At 45.1% G+C, this 26,146-nt stretch overlaps 1 protein-coding gene across 19 annotated transcripts in view; it reads left to right on the top strand.

Annotated features, from left to right (window-relative positions):
* KIDINS220 (kinase D interacting substrate 220) overlaps nt 1,181-26,146 on the top strand; it is a 95,167-nt gene continuing 70,201 nt past the window's right edge. For 6 of the 19 annotated variants that reach the window (XM_021087895.1, XM_021087892.1, XM_021087884.1 and 3 more), the window contains exons 1-7: nt 1,196-1,389; nt 10,031-10,174; nt 17,673-17,771; nt 18,792-18,890; nt 22,254-22,352; nt 23,604-23,702; nt 25,537-25,635. In XM_021087895.1, coding sequence (XP_020943554.1) covers nt 10,067-10,174; nt 17,673-17,771; nt 18,792-18,890; nt 22,254-22,352; nt 23,604-23,702; nt 25,537-25,635 — 603 coding nt within the window. In that variant the 5' untranslated portion in view covers nt 1,196-1,389; nt 10,031-10,066. Of the gene's footprint in view, nt 1,390-6,196; nt 6,217-10,028; nt 10,175-17,672; nt 17,772-18,791; nt 18,891-22,253; nt 22,353-23,600; nt 23,703-24,869; nt 24,982-25,536; nt 25,636-26,146 lie in introns of those variants that run through there. The other 13 variants (XM_021087890.1, XM_021087891.1, XM_021087877.1 and 10 more) reach the window with 8 other exon arrangements.

The raw sequence follows: 26,146 nt of genomic DNA on the forward strand, positions 1-26,146 counted from the left end.
GCAGGGAAGTGTGTCCAGGGGAGAAGGGAAAACACTTTGGGAACAAAATGGAGGTGAGAAAGCGAGACCCAGTGTCCCAGGAACGGAACTGGCCAGCCTGCGGGTGGGGGCAGGATGGGAGGAGAGTGGCAGACAGCACAGTAGCAAGAAGTCTGGCAGGGGCCAGCTGCCGAGGAGCCTCGCGTGTTAAGGACAATTTGGGACTTTGTTCTATGGGAATGGAAGGCCGCTGACAAAGACGTGACATGATCCTCTATATCCCGGAGAAGCAGTTAGTGGGGAACCAGCAGAGACAGGGAGAGTAGTTGGGGGCTTTGGGTTCAGTCCTGGTGGGGAGCTTTGAGGCCTTAAACAGCTCAAGGGGCTAGAGTCGGGTGGTGGGCAGGTTGGGTGACAGGAGGGAGGCAGAGGGGAAGAAGTGCGTGACCTCCCAATTCTGGTCTTGGTGGATGGGGGCATGAGACAGGTGCCCTCACAATGTCAGCGCCGGAGGATCACGCTAGATCAGGAAGCGGATGAATCCAGCCTTGAGCAGAACTTTGGAAACATCAACCAATGTAAGGGAGGCGAAATCTGAGAGGAGCCCTGGAGAACTGGGAGGAAGCCAGAAGAATCAGAGTCACAGAAGCCCAGGGAGGGAAGGGAATCGGAAGGAAACCGACTGGACAAGCTGTCAATCACATTTGGCCGCGGGAGGTTAGGGGTCCCTTCTGCCGAGTCTGCTGGGGAGTGAGGAAGCAAGGGGGGCGGCGGGCTCTCCGGATCAGGAGTATGGGTCCCGCAGGCGTTCTCTTTTCTGGGTTCAAGAGGGAGGGATTTGAGCTGGCCTCCGTTTGCGATGTAGTTGCAGTATCTTTTGAAGTTATACTTGTGGTTTATTTCTCCGCAGAAGCTTTGACGATACTGTCACATGAACAGGGATTACAAACTCACCATAATAAGAAGCGAGACACTGACAATGAACAAAATATCGCCTGGGGCCTTTGTCAAAACACACCTGTTTGGAGGCTAGAGAGAAGGTGGGGAGCGTGGCAGGCCTGGATGCCTTGCTTTCGCGGCACCTGCCCGCCTCGCCCACTGACTCGGGCGGGCGCCGCCAGCCCCCGGCAGCCCCGCCTTCCTGGGGCTGCACCCGCGACCCGCAGGGGGCGTGGCCACCCGCCGCCCCGCCCGCCGCCCGAGTCACGTGACCTGTCAGTTCTGGGTGATGGAGGAAAATGGCCGCCGGGTGTGGTGAGGGCGACGCGCCGAGAGCCGAGGTCCTTGCCTTTCCCGGGTTCTGACAGCGCCTGCGGCAAATCGGGCCCTTTCCGCACGGGCGTGGGCGCCGACCTGGGGCCGGGCTGGGAGACGGAGAGTGTGGTGGTCGGCGAGGAGAAGCCGCGGCCGGTGGGTAGGGGGCGAGGCCAGTGGGGAAGGGGCCGTGGCGGGGTGTGGAGGAGGACGAGGCGGTGGACGGAGGGACGGCGGCCCGGCAGGGAGGGAGCAAGGGCCGGGCGAGCCCGGGTGCGGGCAGGGGGCCGCGGCCGGGCGAGGCGGGGGCGAGGCCCGGGAGCGAGGGGCTGGGCTGGGGGAGGCGAGGCCGGGTAGGGGCGCGCGGCCGGGGCCGGGGGGCCGGGGGCCGGCTTTGCGGGGGAGTCCGCGGTGGCTGGCGCGCGGGGAAGGTCTCAGACTTGCTGTCTCAGGTAGTCAGTCTCTCCCCCGGCTGCGATGGGGGATGTTAGGGAAACAGGTGTTGTGTTTGTTCTTCGGAGCAGCCTCAGGCACACCCACCAGGTCGAGAATCGTCCAAGACCGGCGTTCGAGCTTTCCCAAGGGCCAGGTGGTTGCTTTTTCTCCCTTTGCTTTCGTTTTGGGCTCCATTATTCCATTGTCCTGTGCAGGCCATTCTACGGGCAAAGTATCAGCAAGCTATTGATTTACCATACTTCCACGGTTTATTTATAGGGACGCGGTTTCTTTGTCAGCCAGCAATGTTGGATTGTTCTTCTTTGAACGTGTTTTGACATAGAGAAAGGCTTAAACCAATGAAGATTTATTATTATTATTTATTTATGGAGCCATCTTTGCGGGCCGCTAGGGGCACTGGTTAAAAATGTAGCTTTCTTAGCCTTCCCCTCCGAATTCCCATTCACCGGGCCTGGGGTGTGGCTCGGGACTCTGGCTTTCAGATGGGTGATTCTGATAGGTTTTGTCCCTGCCTCCACTTTGTCAATACTGAGCATCAGACATTGGGTTTTTTTTGTTTTTTTTGTTTTTTTTGTTTTTGAAGCACCTTAGGAGTTCTGATGCAGAACCACGGTTGAGAAATGCAGCGGGAAGGTTGTGTTCTTTGTTCTCTGGCTTTACTAGCAAGGTAGCTTTCATCAAAATCATTTCGGGGTGCTTGTTAACATGTCCGTGCCCCACATCTACTGAATAGATTTTTCTGGGGGAGAAGCCCAAGGAGTCTGAATCTTGACAAGCTTCCTGAGTCACGTTGATGCACACACGTTTGGGAATCTTTTGTTTTGCACTCTGTGAATGATTTCCAGATCTGCTTTTCCACATACTGGGTGGATTCTCTAACTCAGGGTTTTGGGGGGCACCTTAAATTCAGCCTGGCCTCATTCACCCAGCAAGAATGGTGGGGAAGGCAGGGGCCATCAATAACCCAGCACGGGAAAGCCTGACTTCCTCCTGACTTCACTTTTGTTGTTGTTAATGGCCGCACCATCCGTCCGTCACCTGTGCTTGGTGTCATCGTTGACCTGTTCTTTTATCTCAGGTCACATGATTTTTAGTTTCTACATCCAGAATCTCTCTGCTGGATATTTCGGGAGGTCACGGGTCCAACACGGGGAATTTTATACTGTTTAAGTTCGTGTCTCGCATTTCTTCTCCGTCACTACCACCTGTCCCCTCTCCTGTGGGCTGTTTTGGTGGCTCCCTGATGGTATCCACGGTGCCCATTCTGGACCGCATACTCCACTGGGGTGAAACTTTCCCTCGGATCGTGACAGTGTACCACCCCCCCTCCCTGCTTTTACTCAAGAACCCTGTTTCTCTGCTACTGTATTAGTCAGGGCTGTTGAGAAGGCAAGGAACAGAGACTTACTCCTTTAGCTCAGGGCAAAGGAGATTTACAGGGCGAGAGAATCAGCAGGAAACCGGGATGTAAGGCACCTCCGCCTTCCGTGTCTCTCTCAGGGGCCACATTCGTTTTCTCACTTGATAGGAGTCTTTTTCTCTGTGAAATCTATTGAGCCCTCTCTCTGCTGACTCAAAACGGGCTGTCTCCAAGCTGTATCATTTTGCATGTGACCCGTAATGACTGGGTCTCTGGTTTTCTAATTTCCAGTTCTAGAGAGAGGAATCTGACCAGTTTGTCTTTTTGAGCAGTCACATGAACTCATAAGCTCATCCCTGGTGACGATGGCAGAGAACCTGGCCGTTGAGGGTAGCAGGAGGTATGGGCAGGCCAAGTCCTGTAGGAGAGGCGTCCTTGGTACTCCGATTCGGGTATTCCGTTTGACAGTTATCTGTGATGGCTTTAGACTGGTAACAGGTGCTGGGGATATAAGAACTAAAGAGAGACAGTGTTTATCCTTGAAGAGATTACACATCTGATCACCCTCATTTGCCAGTCCTAGCCTTCGTTTTTCACTTGTACACCCCAGACGTGCTGTTCATTGTTTCCTGGACATACGCTGTGTAGTTCCCCGGTCAGCATTCTCTTTGTTTTCATGCTGCTCTTTTTGCCTCATATGTCCTTCATTCATTTCCCACCCATTGGATCCATTCTTACAGGATCAACTCGGAGTCATACGCCCGTGATGGTCCAGTGCGAGTAAGAACTTCTGTTCGGAGCTGTCTTAGCACTTTGGGTTTCTCCAGTGCTGTTTACCTTCAGTTATGATTTGGATTTATCTTGCTGCTACAGCATTTGCTTTTTTGAATTGTGTTGGGCAAGTTACTTGTGTATGAAACCTATTTTCTCCCCCGTAGCATGAGAACCAATACTTAAGGTTAATGGAAAGTCAAATAAGGTAGTTGATGTAAAAGCATCTCCGATATGTAGGTGCTGTTTTCGCAGTGAAGCTCTCTCATGTCTCCTGATGGATAGTGAGCTTATTGAAGGCTTGGTAGGGACCCACCAAAGGCTGTTGTGGGCCCAGGAAGTATTTGCAGATCAGATGAGATCTTGCCCCTGGGCTTCCTTCATTCACATGATGTCTTCTGAGCCTGTCCTATGTTCCTGGAAATGTTTCAGGCATGGGGGAAACAGGGGTGACCAACCCAGACATAACTTCCTACCTGGGAACAGTCACTGCAGTAAAGGGCAGAGAATCTTTAACGAGACTGCTCTGGAGGAGTGGGGGTGGGGGGAAGAAGGAGGAGGAGGAGGTGGGAGAGGAGGACCTAAGCTGGTCCCGGAGGGAGTGGGCAGCAGGGAAACCTCCCTGGGTGGCGGGGGTCGGGGGGTGACTTTGCAATTGAGACCTCTGGGCTGTCTGCTGGTGGGTTGGGCGGCCCTGTCTGTCGGGAGGAGGGAGATCCTGGTCTTTCTGAGGATGAAGGGGGATGACGGGAAAGGCGGGTGGGCTCTGGGGATGAGGGCCTTTAAGATCGGGGAGAGTGGAACCTGTTTCAAGGACTCATTTACGGGGCAGAGCAGCGCTGATCAGAAGCAAGGCCTCTGAAGGAGGGACGGCGAGAGCTGGCCTTCTAAGGACAGTCTGATTTACTGGGCAGACTGATGATCAAACTCATGATTTGTCTTGTTGGAAGCCTGGCTGATGGGAGTCATTTTATGACTGTCCGCTGTGGCAGACGGTTCTCTGTTGTTAAGCTAATACCTGTGATGTGGCCTGATCAAATTCAGTCCAGGAAGCATTCTTTCATGTGCACAAGAAACTATTTTAGGTGCTTCTGAAGTTGCGAAGGTAAGACTTGTGAAGTTCTCCCCGTTAAGAAACAGTGTAAAGAAGGATGGATGGATGAATGCAGAGGTGACTAGAATTCCCGGCGTTTCATGTTGAATGACCAGCAAAGCCTGCTCTAGTATCCGCCCCCCCAAATACACAAAGTGGAGAATCCTGTCATGAACCCCAACGTACCCAACCCCACCTCCAGCCAATAGTTGCCGGTGTTTTATCAGCTTTATTTCAATGGGGTTTCTCTCTTCCCTCTTTTCTCCTCCAGAACTTTAAAGAGCCCTGAGCCTCTGCAGGGCAAGAATAGCGTCTTTTTTGGCTTGTCGGTGATAACCTGAAGCACAGTGCATTGCAAATTATAGGCTTCCAACAAACCGTGGTTAGAGCCAACTGTTACTCGGTTACAGCTGGGAGAATTACATGCACTTGCTCAGAATTACGTGACAGATCACCTTTCCTTAATAGATGTGTTTAAAGGATATTTTCCGGGTAGCTTAAGGCAAAGAAGCTTCCATTTATAATTGAATTTATTTATTTCTTTATTACTATTTTATACCATTTCTGCTTAATCTTAGTCTAAAGGAATCTAAGTCCAAAGTCTTCAGCTTAGTCACTGTCTTTGAGTGATGACTGTTTTAAGTTTCATGTATCTCAGGGTGATGCACATACAATCCACATAACTGATTGGGGGAAAGAAGTAACTAGATTTGGAAATTGAAGAGTTTCAATTTTTGTTTTTTTTAAACAACCGAGGTCAATGTTTATAGCTACTTTTCTTTCCTATACTCATTCCAGTCTTATGTAATATTGTAATGAGGAAAAATGCTTGCCCCAATTAGGGCTTTGTCAGACATTTGTGTGTGTGTGTGTTTACATTTTTTATTTTATTTTGCAAACTTACGGAAGACTTGTAAGAATAGTACAAAGAACTCTCTTCTATGCCTTAATCACATTCGCCAAGTGTTAAGTTAAAATTTAGGGTACACGTAGGCTATGCAGTTATGTTGCAGTTAACGCCATATCCATTTATTGGCAGTGTAACCAAGCTTTTATTTAGTTGCTGAGGATGAAAAGATGAGTAAGACCTGTTCTTGTTTTCAGGGACTTCACAGGAAATTCATCATTGTGCTACATTATCCTACGCGTCATCCTCTGAGTATCCATCACACAAGGTGTCCTGGATGAAGGTGTCCAGGGCAGGACAGGATCAGAGAAGGAAGGAGGAGGGAGGTCCCACAAGCTGGGTTTTGAAGCAGAGTTTCTGTTTGTTAGAAAGTTCAAGTGGGGCCAGGCATTCCAGGTGGGTGCATCAGGGCAGGTGTGCTGATTCATTCTTAGACAATGGGTATCCGCCGGGTGCCAGGCACTGTTTTGTATGCTGGGGACTCGGCAGCGAACAGAACACACAAATAGTCCCTCCTCTCATTGAGCTGCGTTTTTGAGGTGGGCTGGAGAATGATGAGGCGGACAAAAACATTAAAAAATGAAAGAGTTGTTGAGTGATGCTACGTGTTACATGGAAGACGAAAGCGGGGTTATGGAATGGGGAGTGATAGCCGGGTGATGGCTGTTTTGCAAACAGTGGTCAGGGAAGCTCTGATCAGGTGACCTTTGAGCAGACCCTGTGCGGCCAGAGCAAAGTGAAGGAGAAAGAGTGGTGGGAGGTGAAGAAGGGGTGGAACAGCTTGCTCGGGGCCTTTTAGGCTGTAGCAAGGATTTGGGATTTTATCTTGAGAGAGAGGACACCTGTTGGGTGTTTGGAGCCTGGGATGGCCAAGATGAGACGGGGCGACGGGGGAGAGAAGACTGCGGAGGTGGCAGGGACAGCCACGCAGCCCAGAGGTGTGAGCACAGAGGAAACTCTGGGAGCTGCACCCTGAGGCACTGCCGCCAGAGGCCGAAATGAGAAGAGGAGCGGGGAGGCTGGGGTTAGTAGGGCCTGGGATCCGAGCCGAGTCTGCAACCTACACCACAGCTCACTGTAACACCGGATCCTCAACTCAGGGAGCAAGGCCGGGGACCGAACCCTCAACCTCATGGTTCCTAGTCGGATTCATTAAGCACTGCGCCACAAGGGGAACTGCTGGTGTAGTCTGTGAAGGAGGAAAGTTACAGTGTACGTCTGTTCACCACTTAGCCTTTTTGGAAAGCATTTCGAATATACCAAAATCGTATTAGCCTACTACATTTGTTCGTAAGTTCTAAAAATGAGCTTATTGCAAAATATTTTTCCTAACCCTGGTATTGGCTGTAGCTGCCTTTTCAAAAAAATGTCAAGATACTAATTTTCTTACTACTTGTTCAGTAACAATCCTTTATTCCCATTAGACAAAAAAATGCTGTGGACCATAGATTGAATTGGAAGGCACATTCATTCATGAAGCAAACATAGTGTGCAGAGTTGGATATTTGGTATAAAACAAAAGACAATAGTTCTTTCTCTTATAAAGCTTAGTGGGAGAGGCAGCTATTAGATAGGTAAATAAGTAAATTAGGAGTTTGGAAAAGTACTGTGAAGGAAATAAATAAGGATCCCACAAAGGAAACCAAAAGAGTCCCATGGCAGAGAATAATCCAAGTCCGAGGAATCCACTAAGGCTAGTTAAGAAGTGCCCCTATTTTGTTATTATGTAAAATAGCCAATAGTTACTGAGTTTGTATGTATCTGGCCCTATCTGAATCTCTTTGCATACATCTGTGCAGTTACTTAAAGATGGTGAAATTTGGCACCGAGTTCAAGAAACTAGCCCCAGATGATAAACTAGTAAGCAGTAAAGTCAGGAGTCAGACCTAGGCAGCCCGGCTGGAGCTGGAAACGTGGATGTGAGTGGGGAAGTGGGTTGGGGTGGAGGGGAGGAGGGTCGGGGAGGAGAGAAAGAGGTGAAGCCGGAGTGGTGAGAGGGGCCGGTTCTGAAGGACCTGCCCTCACCGTCATCATCAAGGGTTGACTTTGTCACTGCACGGGGCAAAGGCTTTCACAGGAATTACAGATTCGAATCTCTCCAATGACTTCAATTAAGGCTTTAAAAGACTTAAGGGCTTTAATTCCTCGAATATCTTACGAGTAATAAAGCCGTCATTTGCTCTTCTTCCATCAAGAAATATTGGGGAATGAACAGACGGGTTTTAAGAGGAGTGTTTTAGATCCCCCTTGCTTCAATGTGGCAGTCGTACTGGACGGGAGAAAGACGGGAGGGAGGAGGTTCAGGTTGGGACACTGTCCACGTGAATGCAGGATGCGACTAAAGTGGAGACCTGCCGGTGGGCATGTGGGCATCACTGTCCTGTCTTCACAGTGTTTCTGTAAGTCTAAAACTATTCTAATGAAGATTTCATCTGAACAGCAACAGAAGTTGGGACACTCTCACCTTGATCTGTGGTGCCATTTTGGGGACGGGTACCTGGAGCACAACCGTTCCTCTTTTGTGGAGGCAGCATCAGGACGGTTTAACCTTCCGGACGGCCCTTTCCCAGCTCCGATTATGTACTCGAAGTGGGCACCTGACACAGCCTGGGCCGTCAGAGCCCTTTACTGGGACTTTGGGTTTGGGAACAAGCGTTTTATTTTTTAGTTAGTTTTTTTCTTTTATTTTTCCTCTTTTCTTGCTTTCTCTCGTTTTTGAAACTGTCATGTTTGAAGCTAAAGAGCTATGCAGCCATATTCCCAGCTGTGTAGAAGTTGGTAGCCTGAGCCAGTAGAGAAGGAGAATTCTACTCACCTGCGAGGTCCAGGGGCACCCACCTTTCCCACAGTGTGTTTCTGAGAAATAAACTAGTATCCTTAACATTTTCAAATTGGTTTTCCATAAGCTAGCTTAAATTCTTCTCTTGTAGTCCTGGAAGTCTTGACACTAAGGCACTGTGAGTGGGGTGGGCGGACCTCAGACATTTGGAGGTAAATTGGGCAGAACATGGTGACCGTTCTACTGGAGGGAGCAGCAGATGGCTTGGTGGAGTGGCTTCGAGAAAGGTGTTCGCTTGGAGGGAGCCAACTGAGCAAAGGCAGGTGTGTGGAGCAACAGGGCAGGTAGGACAGCTTCGAGGAAGTGAGGGAGAGAGCCCTGTGTGTGTCTGGTTAAGAGACGTTGAGGCGGACGGAGGAGCCAGCGTGGAGGCCTGGAGATGGCCCAGTGCCTGGCGGGTACTCGCAGGCGATGTGGGGGAGGGAGAAGGGTGGGAGATGAGGTCAGAGGTCACCTAGCATCCTCTAGGCCAAGGTGAAACATCTGATTTGACCTTGAGGGCTTTGGGAAGCCACTGGAGGGCTTTGAGCAAGGAGGGGTGGCATCTGACTCTGCACTGTGCAAGGTGCGTGTCTCTGGCCAGCATCTGCAGCAGCAGCATCTGCAGCAGCAGCATCTGCAGCAGCACCTGGGAGCTTGTTGAAGCACAGACTCAGGGGCCGCACCTGGACCTACCTGTCCGTATCTCTGAGGGGAGGACCCAGGCGTCTTGTGTTATAAGCTCTCCAGGTGATTCTGATGTATGTTATGATTTAAGAAGCTCTCGTCCAACGTTTCCATTTTCGAAAGATCACTGTGGGTGCCTGTGGAGGATGGACTGTGGGGAAGGCAGGGTGGCAGAAGGGAGAAGGGCTGGGATCTAGTGAGAGGTCACGGCGCCTGGACCACGGGGGTTGAGATGGAGGCGGTGAGGAGTAATCAGAGTGAAATTTACTTTGTAGGTAGAACCGGAGGTTTTGCTAATAGATTGTAGAGTGTGAGAGGAAGAGCCAAGTCATGGACACCCCTAGGTTTTGGCCTTGGAAGACTGGAGCCGGAGTGGCCATCTCCTGAGATGGGGAAGACAGCAGGAGGAGCCGCGGAGCCTCTCTCTTATTTGTGGGCGGTGATGGAGAGGCGGGCTTGCGGGGGTGGATCTGGAGTTGGGATGAGTTAAGAGTGAGATGAGTGTGCGTCTTGGGAAGAGAGGGCTGGGCATTTTGATAGCTGAGCTATGGGGCCTTGTTTTCACTCCTGCCAGTGGAGGTCTCATTTGTACAAGCTCAAGGTTAAGAAAGATGCTGGCGTTAGTAGTAACTGCATTTGTAGTTTGTTTTTGTTTTTTTTTCCAAACTGCAATTTATTTGTATTTTATCTAATCTGCTTTCACAGGTATTGGAATAAAGATAACCGTAGCTTCCTGTGAACATGTCAGTTCTGATATCACAGAGTGTAATAAATTATGTCGAAGAAGAAAACATTCCTGCTTTGAAAGCACTTCTTGAAAAATGCAAAGATGTGGATGAGAGAAATGAGGTAAGACCGAGTTTCTAAAACTAAATTCTTTTTTAAAATAAATGTTTGTTGACTACCTGCTTTGTACAAGGCATTGTGCTAAGGATAAAGGTGAGTAAATAAGAAATATGCAGTTCTCACCCTCAGTAATATAGACATAATTTCTTATGGTTAAAAGTACTTTGAATTCTGTATTTTTGGAATACATTTGAATTTACGTAAATGATTGAATATTGACCTCATGACTGAGACTTATGTTTTTTCCCAGATAGAATAATCAGTATTCAAAAGGTTTAGTTACTAAAATCAAAAGTGTTTCTAGGAAGCTTTAGAAGAGCTTCTAGACACAATCTTCTTGTAAACAGATTAACCAAAAAAAAAAAAAAAAAAAAAGATTAGCCAAACAAAATTAGGACTTTCTGAAACATTTTCTTTCTTGGAGCCTCAACTCTCTTTCTGAGTTGTTCATTCCACACACCTGGGGACTTTAAAGACCCGACCCCTTTGAGAGACAGTTAAATGGGTCATGGGTTCTGTTGAATAAGACAAGCCAGTGTATATTTACCATTTTCATTAACTCGGATTAGATATTTCAGTTCAACAGTACAAGCAAAGTGCTGATTATTTCATCACGAGCAGCCCAGTGGCAACATTTTAGGGACTAATAGACTTTTTGTATGTATTTTTTAAGTGGCAAAGTATTTATGCTTTATAAAACATGAGGAAAATAATCCATTTTCTTAGAACTGTATTTTCAATAAGTGTAATTTTCTTCTTGCCTGTGAATAAGATGCATGAGGAGTGAGGTTAGTTTTACACAGATGTATGCGTGTGCGTATGTGTGCACAGATGTGTGTCTGTGTGAGACATGCAAAGAGTTTTAGTTATGACTTTTTTATAGTGGGGAAAAAAGCCCATAACATAAAATTTACCATCTTGACCATTTTTAAGTGTACAGTTCAGGGGTGTTCAGTAGTGTTAAGAAATTCATGGTTATAAAATACCTGCAGAACTTTTTCGAATTGCAAACTCCATAACCACTGAGCAGCAACTCCCTGTTCCGCCCTCCTCCCAGGCCCTGCTAACCTCCGTTCTCCTTTGGGTTTCTATGAATTGACTGCTCTGGGCACCTCACATAAGGGGACGCATCCGGCGTTTGTCTTTTAGGGACGGGCTCATTTGATTTGGTGTGAGGTTGGCGAGATTCACCCATGCTGTAGCGTGTGACAAGGTTTCCTTCCTATGAAAGCCGACCAGCCTCCCAGGGTGTGTTTAGACCACGTTGTGTGTCTCCTCCTCTCCACTGATGGACGTTTGCGGGGTTTCCTGCTTTTGGCTGTTGTGAACAGCGCTGCCGTGACCATGACATGCAGCTATTGTGTGTTTTTAAAGCTGCTGAATCAACAGTTATTACTTTGTTATTTTTTTTTTTTTTTGTCTTTTTGCTATTTCTTGGGCTGCTCCTGTGGCATATGGAGGTTCCCAGGCTAGGAGTCTAATCAGAGCTGTAGCCACCAGCCTATGCCAGAGCTACAGCAACGCGGGATCCGAGCCGCATCTGCAACCTACACCCCAGCTCACAGCAACGCCGGATCGTTAACCCACTGAGCAAGGGCAGGGACCGAACCCGCAACCTCGTGGTTCCAAGTCAGATTCATTAACCACTGCGCCACGACGGGAAGGAACTCCCAACGGGAACTCCTGTTATGGTTATTTTCGACATGGGATACCCGATTTTATTACATGGTAACTGTTAATAAAGAATCGTGTACACAAATTTTATTACCATAATACAATTATGATAGCTAATGTTTTTACTGAATATTTATCTAAATATAATAATGGTTCTGGATATTTAGCTCATTTAATTTGCATAGCAACCCGATAAAGAATTATACTCTAATTTATCTTGACTTACAGAAAAATGGCTTAATTCCTTAGTGTCCTAGCCAAGATATTTTCTGGTGAAATCCAGATTGAGCCCTGTTCTATTTGACTTCAGATAAACCATGATCCGTTGACGCTCTTTTGCCTTTCTTTGAGTCTTCAGAATAAGTTCATCTAATGATAAGATCTATATTTTCAGTGATTCTATATGGAACAAAGAGTATTTTGGTTAGCTGACATAATTGTTCCATTCTGTGATTATGAATAGTCAATAATTGTAAATGAATGAGATAAAATTTGTAATTGGAGATTGTTCATTTTTATAAAAGAACTACTTATGGAAGTATTTTATTAGCATATATTAGCATATTTGGAATAATAAAATGATAGTTTAAAAAGATGAAGTTTTACTTCATAGACATTTTCTTTGGGAATATTGAGAAAGTAGCTTCACTTGGAAGGAAAGAACAGCACCTCGATAAGCGTAAAATTGTATTCATCTTATGCACATAATGGGTGACGTGTCCTTGGTGTAGAGCTTAACTTGGCATCAGGCATGAGGCAGCATTTAACGAATATTTACATCCAGCGTAGTGTTATGTATTACATCAGTTAAAATTGGACTTTTAAAATAATATTTTGAAACAACCCAGGGTTGTTCAATGATGGCTCAGTGTGAAGGTTGCAGAGAAAGTAGCTTTCTCAAGGCACTTTTTTAGCATTTGGCTTCTGTAACTTCTGATAAAATTGAATTCGTAAAGAATTCTAAAAAGGTCCCTTCTTCCTTGCCTTTAAAAAGTGAAGTACTTAATTACTTCATGTTAATGTGTTTTGGTTATCAGTGTCCAAAAGAGTTCTTAAATGTTACGTCAATAAAATAAAATAATTTGGGGAAAATTGCCTGATGCTGTGCTTGGTATATAATCAGCGGCACTTAGTAAATTTCCTCCTTTCTTTTTTTCTACTTTATTTGTAAGCTAGATAAATCTCTTGGCCTCTGAATGTTCATATTGATGGCAGGTCTTTGCCCTTTGTAGAGTAGTGAAGGCTTTAATTTAACTGTATTTTTGAAAAGAGCAAAAAGTCACTCTCAATTCTCCTTAATACAAGGGAATAGTGTTGAGGTTGGACATTATTCTCCTGTCTAAGAAAATGAAATGGAAAGTTAAATTCAAGAGATGAATTTTGTTATGTGCTTATTAATAGACCCTGAAGGAAATTTCAAAGGAGAATTTTATTTATTTGTATTTCTTTTTTCTTATCTTATTTACTTACTTATTAATTTTTGGGGGGCTGAACCCACAGTGTATGGAAGTTCTCAGGCTAGGGGTCATATCAGAGCTGTAGCTGCCAGCCTACATCACAGCCACAGCAACATGGGGTCCGAGGCATGTCTGTGACCTATGCCGCAGCTCACGGCAGCGCTGAATCCTTAACCCACTGAGCAAGACCAGGGATCGAACCTGCATCCTCATGGTTACTAGTCGGGCTCTTAACCATTGAGGAGCTTCCTCAAAGGAGAATTTTTAAATGTTTTAGTTTCATTTCAGTTATTTAAAGAAGTCTGTATCCTCTGAAGGCAGTGGTTACTTTAAGTACACCTGAATAAATAAAAGTGGGACTACCCTAGGAATTGGGAAGAGCAAAGAGATGCTGAGTAGATGTTTTCACATTGTAGTTGCTGGGAAGCTGAGATGAAATATGGTACCTGTTGTGGGGAACTTCAGTTTGTGTGCAGTGTTCTGTTTTGGTGCGGTTTTTTGTTTGTTTGTTTTTTGCCTTTTGTCCTTTTTAGGGCCGCACCCACGGCATATGGAGGTTCCCAGGCTAGGGGTCTAATCAGAGCTGTAGCTGCCGGCCTCTACTGCAGCCACAGCAACGCTGGATCTGAGCTGTGTCTTCGACCTCCACCACAGCTCACAGCAACACTGGATCCTTAACCCACTGAGCAAGGCCAGGGATCGAACTTGCAACCTCATGGTTCCTAGTTGGATTCGTTTCCACTGTGCCACGATGGGAACTCCTGTTTCGGTTTATTTTGGTTTGAGGTTGTTATCAGTTAGAGTAGGGGTTCTGCGATGGTGTAGTTTTGGGGAAGAAGTGGGCAGGGGATCTGCTGGGATGTGGGGCGGGGGGCAGTTAGGGAGGGAAGGGGCCTGCAGTGCTTCATGTTGCGGTGAAAGCACATGTGCCTGTTCCTAAGGCACTCTGTATCTCACAGCTGTACTTACTGGGCTGACTAAGCAAGAACTAGTAGAAGAAGTAAGATAGGTTTTGTGATAAGGAACAACTTTTAAGGTAAATATCCTTCTATCTTTTGAGATTTAATGAAACTTAATAGAAACCTTTCCCGAACATCACTTCTCTGTTTGGATAGTGTAGCTGCCAAAATAGTGGCTTACTCAAACTAAGGATTATTTTTCTCATAAAATGACAAGCTGGAGGAGCCATTCCAAGGATGCAGTGGTGGCTTCAGAATATCTTCCAGGCCCCTTCCGGCCACTCCTCATGAGTGCTGCTTACTTCCACCAGCTGTCTTGCTACAGCTCCTGCACTGTGCCCATAGATCAGGCAGGCGAGAAAAGGGCACAGGCCAACTGAGTTAGTCTAATTGTTGAGCTTCCCTGGGAGACCTGGCCAGAGTGGTGCCCCAGGATTATTTCCAGCTGCGAGTCAGGCTGAACAGTGGAGGTTTTTTAACTGAGCACACTGCTGTCTCCAGCAAAATCTTGTGGCTCTCGATAATGAATGGGTCCGGACAACTAATAGTTTCTGCAGGAGAAAGTTTTGACTATTCATTTCCTTCATTTGGCTTGTTTCTAGTTAATGGAGTTCATGCCATCTTTCTTAGTTGTATTCTAGTTTTTTGTACACATCTTATTATTTTCCCCTCATGCTCTGAAAGCACCCATCTTTGTGAACTCTGAAATGTGACTGTGAGCCCAGAAAAGAAACAGAAAGTCCCTGAGTCTTTGGAATTACAATTTGGAAAACTGATGTACAATTCATGTATCCTTAGGGCCATAGATTCAGTGAATTGGCTTTAATTTATATGTTAGACCAGTGACTTTAATATCTCACTTTTTATCCCAGTTATTAGAAGGGAGAAAGATGCTCTAGAAAGTAAGTCAGAGACATTAGAGCTGACCTGGGCAAGCCTGGCGTAATTATTGCTGTCTGTAATTATGACTCAGAATCACAAGCATAATATGTTGAAGTTCATCTGTATAAGAAGCAGCAAGGTTATCATAAAAGTCATACTCAGACTTAGTGTTTAAAGGATCAACTTTTCACCTGCAAAGTCTGTCTATGCAGAATATCTCCTTCCCTCATGACCCTGGTTGAATGACGTGCGACCACCACATATAATTTAGCATCCGTCGTTGTAGAAGAGTGCCTGTGTCTACTTCTCTTTACCTTTGTACTTGAACTCGGTATTTGTGTTTCTCTTTACTTGTATTCTTGTAGTAGCATCTGTTCTATTTTGTCTTGTTGTAATGATTTGCTTGTTTGCGTTTTGCCACTGGTAGATTTTTAAATTCTTTCAGACTTGGCTCACCCATTTACTCAGTATTCGAGGATCTGGGTGGCAGTCACTGCCCCTCACACTAGGGATACAGTATTAAAGAAACCAAACATGCTTCCCACAGTCAAGCTCTTTAGGGCCTTTAGGGGAAACAGACTAATCCGGTGTTAATCCCACAAGTAAACGTGTAATTGCAAACAAGGGTTGGTATAGTAAATGAAATTAGAGGGAGCGGGGCTTCCCTGAGGCCTTGGCGTTTGACCCAGGAGTAGTCCAGGGGGTGGCCGTTAGTTGGGTGGGGTAGAGGGAAGACTGAGGGCCCAGGGGTAGGAAAGGGCTTGAAGGCACGTTGGTGAGGAGGGCGTGGCATGGCACAGACGAGGCTTCCAGGTGGGCCTGCTGTGGTCTCCATCATTGAGGTTTTTATAGGGCACAGGCCTCGTAAGGATTCTGTCACTTACCTAAAAAAGAGTGAAATAATGTCATTTGGAGCAACACGGATGGACCTAGACATTGCCATACTAAGTGCAGTTAAGTCAGATTGAGAAAGACAAGTATCGTATGGTATCACTTATACGTCGGTGCTAATAAAATGATGCAAAAGAATGTGTTTTATAAAACAGAAACAAACTCACACATTTCCAAATCAAATTTCGGGTTAGCAAAGGGGAAACCAGGAGGGAGGGTGGGATAAACTGGGAGGGTGGGGTTGACACAGACACGTCAGTGTGTGTAAAGTACCCTAACGAGACCTACGGAACAGCGCAGGGAGGGCGACTCCAGGTTCCGTGAAGTCCTGTGTGGGAAAAAGGAATGGATATGTGTCTATGGATAACTGAGTCACTTCACTGTACACCTGCAACGACTACAGCATTGCAAATCAGCGATACTCCAAAAAATAGAAAACAAGACAAAAAAACTGAAAAGGGCAGTAGAAAACCATTGCGAATTTTAGGCAGTGGAATGGTCCCAGATGAGCATTTAAAAAAAAAAAATCACAGGAGTTCCCGTCGTGGCGCAGTGGTTAACGAATCCGACTAGGAACCATGAGGTTGCGGGTTTGGTCCCTGCCCTTGCTCAGTGGGTTAACGATCCGGCGTTGCCGTGAGCTGGGGTGTAGGTTGCAGACGTGGCTTGGATCCCGCGTTGCTGTGGCTCTGGCGTAGGCTGGTGGCTACAGCTCCGATTGGACCCCTAGCCTGGGAACCTCCATATGCCGCGGGAGCGGCCCAATAAATAGCAAAAAAAAAGACAAAAAAAAAAAAATCACAGGTATTTTCCCCCACACTGATAGACATTGAGTAAGTAGGTATGTAAGTAAATACTTGTCTAATTGAACTGAATTTTTGGTACTCAGTACCTTAGTATGTTTTAGCACCCGCAGTACTGTCTGCTAACCCAGTGCTTCTGACCTGTTTCGTATCACGCACTTACAGAAAATGGTCCTGCGCGTACTGCACTTGAGATGGATGAGGCTTGCAGCTGGCGGGAACTTGGCCCAGGGTCCAGATGCCCGGGCCCTGCCCCCGTCTCAGGGCTGAGGGAGCACTGCTCCTGCTGCTGGGACTCATTCTGAGCACACAGGCTGGGCAGCTCCATGTAGCTGCTGGGAGATTTAGTTTAATGAGTTCAGGTTATAAGGGAAGCTGTGCAAATTTAATATTTAATATGTTATATTTAATATACACAACACCTATATTGTTTTAATTTTCTCCTTCTAGTCCTGATAAAACATCTTATATATGCAATAAAACATCATATTCTAACTGTATCGTTAGAGAATTTGGTTACGATAGATATTCTAGGATTTTTATTGACTTTGTGGTAGTTACTTTTTGGTGCCTGGAATTATTTGTGTTTACTTATTTTAAATAAAATTGAAGTGCCAAAAACAGACGACTGATTCTCTCATTAAAAAGTTTTATTTTCTCTTTGGCTTTTACATGCTTAATAAACTGAAAACTTAAGAGTTCACATGTGTTTCTAAATGAATGATATACTGTAAATAGCGCTTAACATCATGAAAATGTAAGTGTGGTGTGTTTAACTGGTGTTTCAGCTAAAGTGCAGCATCCTGACAAGTTCTCTGTGCTTCCCTGTCTCTAGTGCGGCCAGACTCCGCTGATGATAGCTGCTGAACAAGGCAATCTGGAGATAGTGAAGGAATTAATCAAGAATGGAGCTAACTGCAACCTGGAAGATTTGGTAGATACTGAAATAATTTACTCACGTGTCTTTTTTGTTTTCCTTTGCTGTGCGTTTTTAAGAAGGGACGCAAAAGTAATAGATGATGGGTTGTCCTTTGTTGTACCTCAGCTTTGCCAGATAATCGCTAAGTCAGTTTTTTTTAATCCAAGAGAAATTTTTGCTTTCAATGAAAGGTCCCAGCTCTTCATGTTTTTTATGTGTAAGTGGCATGGACTGAATGAGGAGCGCATGCAGGTACAAGTAATGCCTACCTTAGAAGATCGCCGCGCCCAAGGCATATTGTTAAATAACTTCCCATAAAGGTATCTCATTACTGTAAATGTCACTGTGTGAGCTAAGCCAGAGAGATGTGGTCCCTCCTGATAAATCACTCTTCCCTTTCCTCTTACTTTCTCTGTTTCCTAGCAATTGTTTTTCAGGGTCACACAGTTGGTTTTTTTGTTGGGTTGTTTGTTTTTATGATCCAAATGGATGATATTGATGGTTTCAGCTGAATGATCATTTCAGTTAAATTACAGTACATTCATGAATCAAAGTTAGGCTAGGATACTTGTAACTTTTATGTAAAAAATAAAGGAGAATTGTTCTTTATCACATAGTTTCTAAGCTCATTATATGGAATCGCTTTAACTTAATGGTTGGTAAATGTGCTCTTAAATCTGGCCACAGGCTCTTTAATTTCAGTTTGTAGTAATGGTTGCCGACCACAAGGATTGGCTTTGAGTGTGGACAGTCATCTGTTGTCCTTTTTGAAAAATGCCATACGTGATTAGAAATCCAGTGAAAAGACTGAACAAGCAGTTGTGAAACCGTTTCTGCCCCATTGTAGTCATACATGTAGACAGACACATTTTTAACAAAGCGTATGCTTGTGCGTGTTATTTTAGAGTGGTTTAGAGTGGGTCAAAGCGTGTCAATTTGGTAGGATCATCTGGTATGTAAATTCAGTTTTAATTTCCTCACTTGGAGGGTTATTTTTGGTTTTGCGGTGATAGCGCTTGTGTTTGTGTGTTCAAGGACAACTGGACAGCACTTATATCTGCATCCAAAGAAGGACACCTGCCCATCGTGGAAGAGCTGCTTAAATGCGGGGCAGCCTTGGAGCACCGTGACATGGTATGTGGTTCTCCTCGTGCCGTCGGCTGGATTCGTGTGCACGTGACAGGCAGGCGTGAAGTCTTGTACTTTGTGTGGGAAGTGATATAATAATGTTTTTAGGATTTGGGACTGGGCATTGACATACCCTCAAGAATGTTTTAAAACCCAGATGATGTAAGGTACCTCTTTTAGAACATTCTTATTCTTGGCATTTTCTGTTTATTTCAGAGTTTAAAATTCTGTGTACCGTCAGACACTTCACCCTTTGTAATGCATCAGTGGTTTAGGACTTCTGAGAGGTTTGTTCCCTTGAAGAAGAGCTTTGAGAGGAACATCATGTAGTATAGTTTTAAAAATATTTTCAGTTGTTTAAAGTGATGACTTGGGAGTTCCCGTCATGGCGCAGTGGTTAAAGAATCTGACTAGGAACTGTGAGGTTGCGGGTTCGGTCCCTGCCCTTGCTCAGTGGGTTAATGATCCAGCGTTGCCGTGAGCTATGGTGTAGGTTGCAGACGCAGCTCGGATCCTGCGTTGCTGTGTCTCTGGCGTAGGCCAGTGGCTACGGCTCCGATTCAACCCCTAGCCTGGGAACCTCCATATGCCGCGGAGCGGCCCAAAGAAATAGCAAAAAGACAAAAAAATTAAAAAAAAAATAAAGTGATGATTTTCAGAATAACATTTATAAATTTATTTTAAAGTGTAATTATATTCAGATATGCCACCTGTGCTAGCAAGATATGATTCCTAATTGTCTTAACTCTTATTTGATCTTGGCATCTGCTTAAGCATAAAGGTAAAGAAAGGGCTCATTTCTGGCTTATTTATTCTGAGAACGGCTCAGCCTTTTTGAAAGTTAATTTTAATAGGGAGAAAAGAAGGACTTGAACCGCCTTGATATGTGGCACATGTATTACTTTGCTTATTAAAATGGTGGCATCTGTAAGACTCGAGTACGACTCGGACATACACTGGTGTATGCAAGACGCGGCCAGCTCTCGGCTCTTTCACGACCTTGACACTCTTGAGGACTACTTGTTTGGCATTTTTAGACCGTCTCTCAATTTGGATTTGCCTGATGTTTCTCCTGATTAGGCGGAGGCTGTGCTTTTGGGGAAGGAGGTGCTCTGTCCTGCTCAGGGTGCCACATCTGGGGACGTAATAGCAGAATGCATCCCTGGTGACGTGTGTCGGCGAAGGTGACGACTGTCAGGTTTATCCACTGTCAGAGTACTGTTTTCCCTCTGCAGTTAATGAATACACAAGATCCGTTGAGACCATATCAGTATCTGTTTTCGACTAAACTTTCATTCATTTATTTTAGCATCTGTCAATGTGTCTTGCATATAGCAGTTATGACTGTGGTGTGATACTGGTGATTTTTCTATTTTGATCATTCCATCTACATTTATTAATTGGAATTTTTCTGTAAAGACGAGTTCTCTCTCTATAGAAATATGATTTAGCACTTCCTTACTTTCTGTCATTACAGGATGCTTCAGGCTCAGGTTCAGCTTGTGTTTTCACTGCCTCATTTCCTTGATCATCAGCCCTGGAGTCAGTCAGTTTTCCAAGGAACCCTGGTTCCTTTTATTCGAAAATGGCATTTAGAAACCAGTAATTTAGGTGTTCGGTGTGCTAATTGCTGGTGGGATGTCACTCCCTGTAGCCCTTCTCAGTGGACCGATGTGGGAAATACATGTCTGTATATTACCTCTGGCATATACATACCTCCATTCTGTATGTATCTGTGTGTATTCAGTATATATCTTAAAAGAGACCAGGTTGATACTGTGAACCCAATCTGCTGTGGCATCCTTTTTTTTTTAATTTGTAACTCTCCTCTGACTGTGAGAAATCTGGCTCTCACTATGTACGTAATGTATTTACTTATCATTCAATTCTAATACACAAATAGGTTCAGAATTTCTACTCCATACCCCAGAAGAAACAGAGTTGCTACCAAGTACGGTGTTTGGGCACAGTTCTTTTCGTCTTTAGGTACAGAATTCAGTTAAAATGTTGCTCTCCAAAGTTACGGAGGTCAGTGTCTAAGTGATTAGGTGATTCATTTGGAATATAATTCCTTTGTCCCAGTCTGTATTATGTCTTTCCTCTCCACATTCAAGTTGAGTTTTAGAAACATTTACTCTCAGTAGAATTTACTCGCCAGCCGTGGCGGCGTATAGTTGGAGGGTTCTGCCAAGTGCCTGGTGTGGAATGCCCATCACCACCGTCCCTTGCAGAGCAGCTCCATGGCTTCAGCAGCTCCCTCCTGCTGCTCCTTTGTAATCAGACCCTCCGCCCACTCCCCCCGCCCATGGCCGTCACTGATCGGATCTGTTTTCCCTTTCTATAATTTTGCCCTTTCCAGATTAGGGAAAGTATTTGTTTATCTGTTTTTTAGTGATGATGAAACAGAATCAGAAGGATTAAGTGATTTATATTCTTAGGACCAAATGTGGAATGGTCCAAACACTGATTTTAAAAAGCAAACAAGGAGTTCCTGTCATGGTGCAGTGGAAATGAATCCGACTAGGAACCGTGAGGTTGCAGGTCCGATCCCTGGCCTCACTCAGTGGGTTAAGGATCCCCCGTTGCTGTGGCTGTGGTGTAGGCCGGCCGCTGCAGCTCCAATTTGACCCCTAGCCTGGGAACCTCCACATGCTGAGGGGTGCAGACCTAAAAGGCCAAAAAAAAAAAAAAAAAAGGCAAACAAAACATTCGTTTCTTAATGTAAATGGATTATATTTGTCTCTTTTATTGAACTGCACTACAGTTAACGAGAAAATTGCTAAAACAAAGAATATTGCTCCTGTAGCTTGGAACACAAGGAAAAGTGTCGTGCTGTGAATTCATACCTGAAAGCAGCGCCCGCTCCTGGGGGCCGTGATCTGCTGTCCCCCACTACCTGGTAGTTTCCTCTCTGTCAGCCGTAGCAAGAGATGCTCCAACCGCCCGAGTGTACAGGGTGTGTTTGGATGCAGGAGTTGAGTCGGATTGCGGGAAGCCTTCTCTGGGAAAAGTCTAGACTCACGTGAGGAGGAGAGAATCTGGGGACGTGGAATGTTTTCTGAAATATTTAAACAGCCGAAATAAGCCTTGGGACTTTGGAGGAGTCCAACCTGAATCTTCCCTGTTTCAATTTCCAAAGTATAATACCAGCTTTGAGGTAGTCATTTCTGGACTTAAGAGATGCGCCTTTTTGCAGCTACTCTCGTGTGTTCCTCTGGGGCCCTTGGGTGTTTAAAACCACGTGGTAGTGATTTCTGAAAACAATGGTTTTATAAAGAAGAGTCGCAAAAGGAGCTTCACTGAGGACGTGTTCGGGGGTGGAGACATCTGGTGTTTCATCTCCCTCTCTCTGCCTTTCTTCTCCTTTAGGGAGGCTGGACGGCGCTCATGTGGGCCTGCTATAAAGGCCGAACCGAAGTGGTCGAGGTGCTGCTGTCCCACGGCGCCAATCCCAGTGTGACTGGTCTGGTAGGTGGTGACACGGTGGTGACAAGGTCGCCTGTAGAGGGGGGTGATTTCCTCAGGGAGTGCTTTCGGCTGCTGTGCTTCAGACTTCCTCAGCGCGGTCTAGATGTGAGGTCTCAATCGGCTTTATTCACTGTGGAGACGTGTAAGATAATAAGGCAGAATGTTATTTCAAAACGCAATGAAATTTTTTTTCACAAGCAAACTTATTTCTCAGTTTTTACCAACCAAAAGGCAACTCCTAGAGCTTAAATGTTACTTATAACCATGTCGCATTTCAAAAGGATATTTTGAAATACTTACATCGTCTCACCTGTTTTCTGTGGGTCTGCATTCTTAAGCTCAATTTTTTTTTAAAGAAAAGGGACATTTACCAAGTAGTTATGTCACTTTTCTATACATTCTTATGGGGGGTATTACGTGCATTATTGCTTTGCTTGAGACTTGATCTCAGACTGCAGATTAAGATATTGTTTTACTGATGGGGCTTCCTTTCACGGGGTGTATGTATGTCAGGTCACCATGTTGTACACTTGAAATATTGTACAATTTTATTTCGGATTTATTCCTCGGTGAGGCTGAAAAAAGGAACAACTTTATTCAAGTTGATGGAAGGGTTTAGAAAGAAAGGTTTCACATTCTTTTTATTAGTTAGTCTTAGCTGTTGGCTAGATAATTACAGGAAATGTGTTGAAGCTACAAAAATAAATGCGTTCCGGGGAGTTCCTGTCGTGGCGCAGTGGTTAACAAATCCGACTGGGAACCATGGGGTTGTGGGTTCGATCCCTGGCCTTGCCTAGTGGGTTGGGGATCTGGCGTTGCCGTGAGCTGTGGTGTAGGTCTCGGACTTGGCTCAGATCCCGCGTTGCTGTGGCTCTGGCGTAGGCAGGTGGCTGCAGCTCCAGTAAGACCCCTAGCCTGGAAACCTCCACGTGCCGTGGGAGGCGGCCCTAGAAAAGGCAAAAAAGGCAAAAAGGCAAAAAAAAAAAAGTGTCCCTAATATGTATGTATTTAAGGTTGAGTGCATCGTAGGTCCCAGTTATGTGTTAGGAGTACCACGTGTGTTTTTAAAGTGGAGAACCGTCTATAACTTGATTTTTTAAAATATTACTTTGTATTGCTCCCTTTGTTTCTCTTCTTAGCAAATGTGTGTTGTAATAAATATCCACCTAAAAGACTTTCCTTCCCCCCTCCCTCTCCCCTTCTTCCCCCATTCCCTCCCTCCTTCCCCTGCACCTGCCTGTCTCCCAGCAGTACAGCGTGTACCCCATCATCTGGGCGGCGGGAAGAGGCCATGCAGATATAGTGCATCTTTTACTGCAAAATGGTGCTAAAGTCAACTGCTCTGATAAGGTAGGTCAGCAGGACCTTCTCCGGCTTCACTTCGCTCCGGGTGTCTAACCTACACGTATTTTCACTTGACCTCACCAGGCTGCTCTGATACGTCGTACATGTGTATCTGTTAGTATATTTTAGGTAGCGGTACCTCCCGTAGATGCCTCCTCAGAGGTATTGAATACGTCCTAAGCGTCCTTCCACTGTTTCTTGTATCACTTCCTCATTCTTGAGAACACAGAGTTGATTCCCTATCGTCATTTTTTGAAGTTTTCTGTTGCACCTCTTTTTTCTACTTTCTGTCCTATATATATTCCCTGTATAAAAAACATTGCCAAACTACTTTTTTAAATTCATGCCTAAAATCCTGAGGACGCCCATCCCTCTAATCACGTAAAGGTAGTCCCTGCCTCCCTTTCTATCCTGTCTTCTGCCAGCCGTCCCCCCAAACTCCCCTGCACGCCAGACCACCGAGTGATGCGGGTGCTGCGTCCATCACTTGCTAACCCCCTGCTCTTGGCACGTGCCCTCTCATCGTGTGCGGGGCCCTCTCCTCATCGGATTTAGCCTCTGTTCCTCCTTCACACTCGCTCATGTGCTCTCAGCTCCAGAAAGCGCCCCAGGATTTTGTTACATTCGTTTTTTTAAGTCCTTAATTGCTCACACATTTAATAAGGACGTTGTGTCACTCTTTCTTGCCTTCGGAGAGCTTTGATGGCGTCTGCGTTTCCAGGCAAAGCCCACACTTTCCGTTGGACCCCAGGCTGTCCTCCCAGGTTCACGTCTTGCCGCCCCTCTCATCTGCATTAAGCTTTTGGATGCAGAAGCTTATTCACCCTCTGTGGACATTTATGCGCTTCTGTGAAGTAGGCGCCCTGCCGGGAGTGTTATGACCTCCTCTGCCTGATGAGTTCCTGTTTATTGTTTCAAGGCTCAGTTGAGATGTTTTCTTCTTTGTTACGGCCCCATAACTTACCCCGTCACCTTAGATGCCCCTTCTTTTTGTACTGTCATCATTCTCCACACACAGCTTCATTGGAGCGCACCTGTTCTTCTGGTCAAGCCTCTTCTGGAAAGTGGGCATTCATTAAACGTGCATTTCAGTCTGCAGTCTCCCACGTAGTTAAACGTCACTGTGAGTGTTCGTTTGTCTCTTGGTTGCCAGACTCCCCAACGATAAAGCGTGGTTTATATTCTCTGCTGTCTTCTGAATCATGTTCCAGCAGAATGTGCTTTTCAGAACAGTTTCTAGGCTGAGGTTAGCTTGTCAAGTGTAAAGGCCGACCTGGAGCGGTGGGTAAGAGCACAGCCTGAAGCCAGGCTCGTGGAGTTCATGGGTTTTGCAGCACCTCGTAGTAGATGTGGAGCCTGTGACTGCTTTCTAGGGAATTGGTCGCTGATCTGCGAAACTGTGATATTGTGGTTTGTACTTGTTCTCGTGATAAAGATTCCACGAGTGAACCCATGTCAAGCAGTTGGAACTGTATTTGGCCCTTAGTTGTTACTGTTTTTAACTGTAGTCAAACTATTGGACTTTAAACTGTGTTTCACAAGATATGGAAGCAAAGCTGGTTGGAAATTAGAGACTGTATGACTTTTTGATGGAAAAATTGACAGATTATAAAAGTTAAAATTGATTAAAATACATTTCATGCATGCAGTGATGAATTGTTACTTCAGGAGAAATACAGTGGGGAAAATATGATTTAAGATACAGGGTTAAAATTGTGATTCGCGTAAACAGTAATCTAAGAATACTCCAAAGTATGATTTTTTTTTCAAAATTTGTGTTGAGAGCTGGTTTGTCTTAATGTGCCTTTGATGATTTAAAATTTATTATTTCTTTTTATAGTATGGAACCACCCCTTTGGTTTGGGCTGCACGAAAGGGTCATTTGGAATGTGTAAAACATTTATTGGCCATGGGAGCTGATGTTGATCAAGAAGGAGCTGTAAGTGTCTTTTCTTTCTTTACTGCAGGTGGTAGAGACAGATTTTTAAGACAGAGAATATTTTTTTCCTAGTATATGCCTAGAAAAAGCTCTCCCTATAGTTCTCAAATGATACTTAGAAAAACAAGTATCTTCTTTCGCTTATCCTGGTAACTGTATGTATAGATATTATATATTATGAATATGTGCTTTTAAGGATTTATTGTTAATGCACATACGTTTGGGAGGAATATCTTTTAGTAATCTTAGGATAAATTAAAATACTCCCCAAATCAAATAATTTGAAATATCATTGTGGAAAAGATTTCTGTTCTGTTAAAATATGTTTTTTTTTAATTTTTAAAATAATATCATAATTTAAAAAATATTTTTAGCTGTCACTCTAATAGAAAGGTTTAAAAATTTTAAAAGTCAGTGGCCAGTAATCTCTTCAGGAGAAGTAAAATGGGGAAAGTGGGCAATAATCTCTTCAGGAGAAATAAAATGGGAAAGATGATTAACTAGAAAGCTC

This window comes from Sus scrofa, chromosome 3, assembly GCF_000003025.6.
Source record: "Sus scrofa isolate TJ Tabasco breed Duroc chromosome 3, Sscrofa11.1, whole genome shotgun sequence".
NCBI classification, from domain to species: Eukaryota; Metazoa; Chordata; class Mammalia; order Artiodactyla; family Suidae; genus Sus; species Sus scrofa.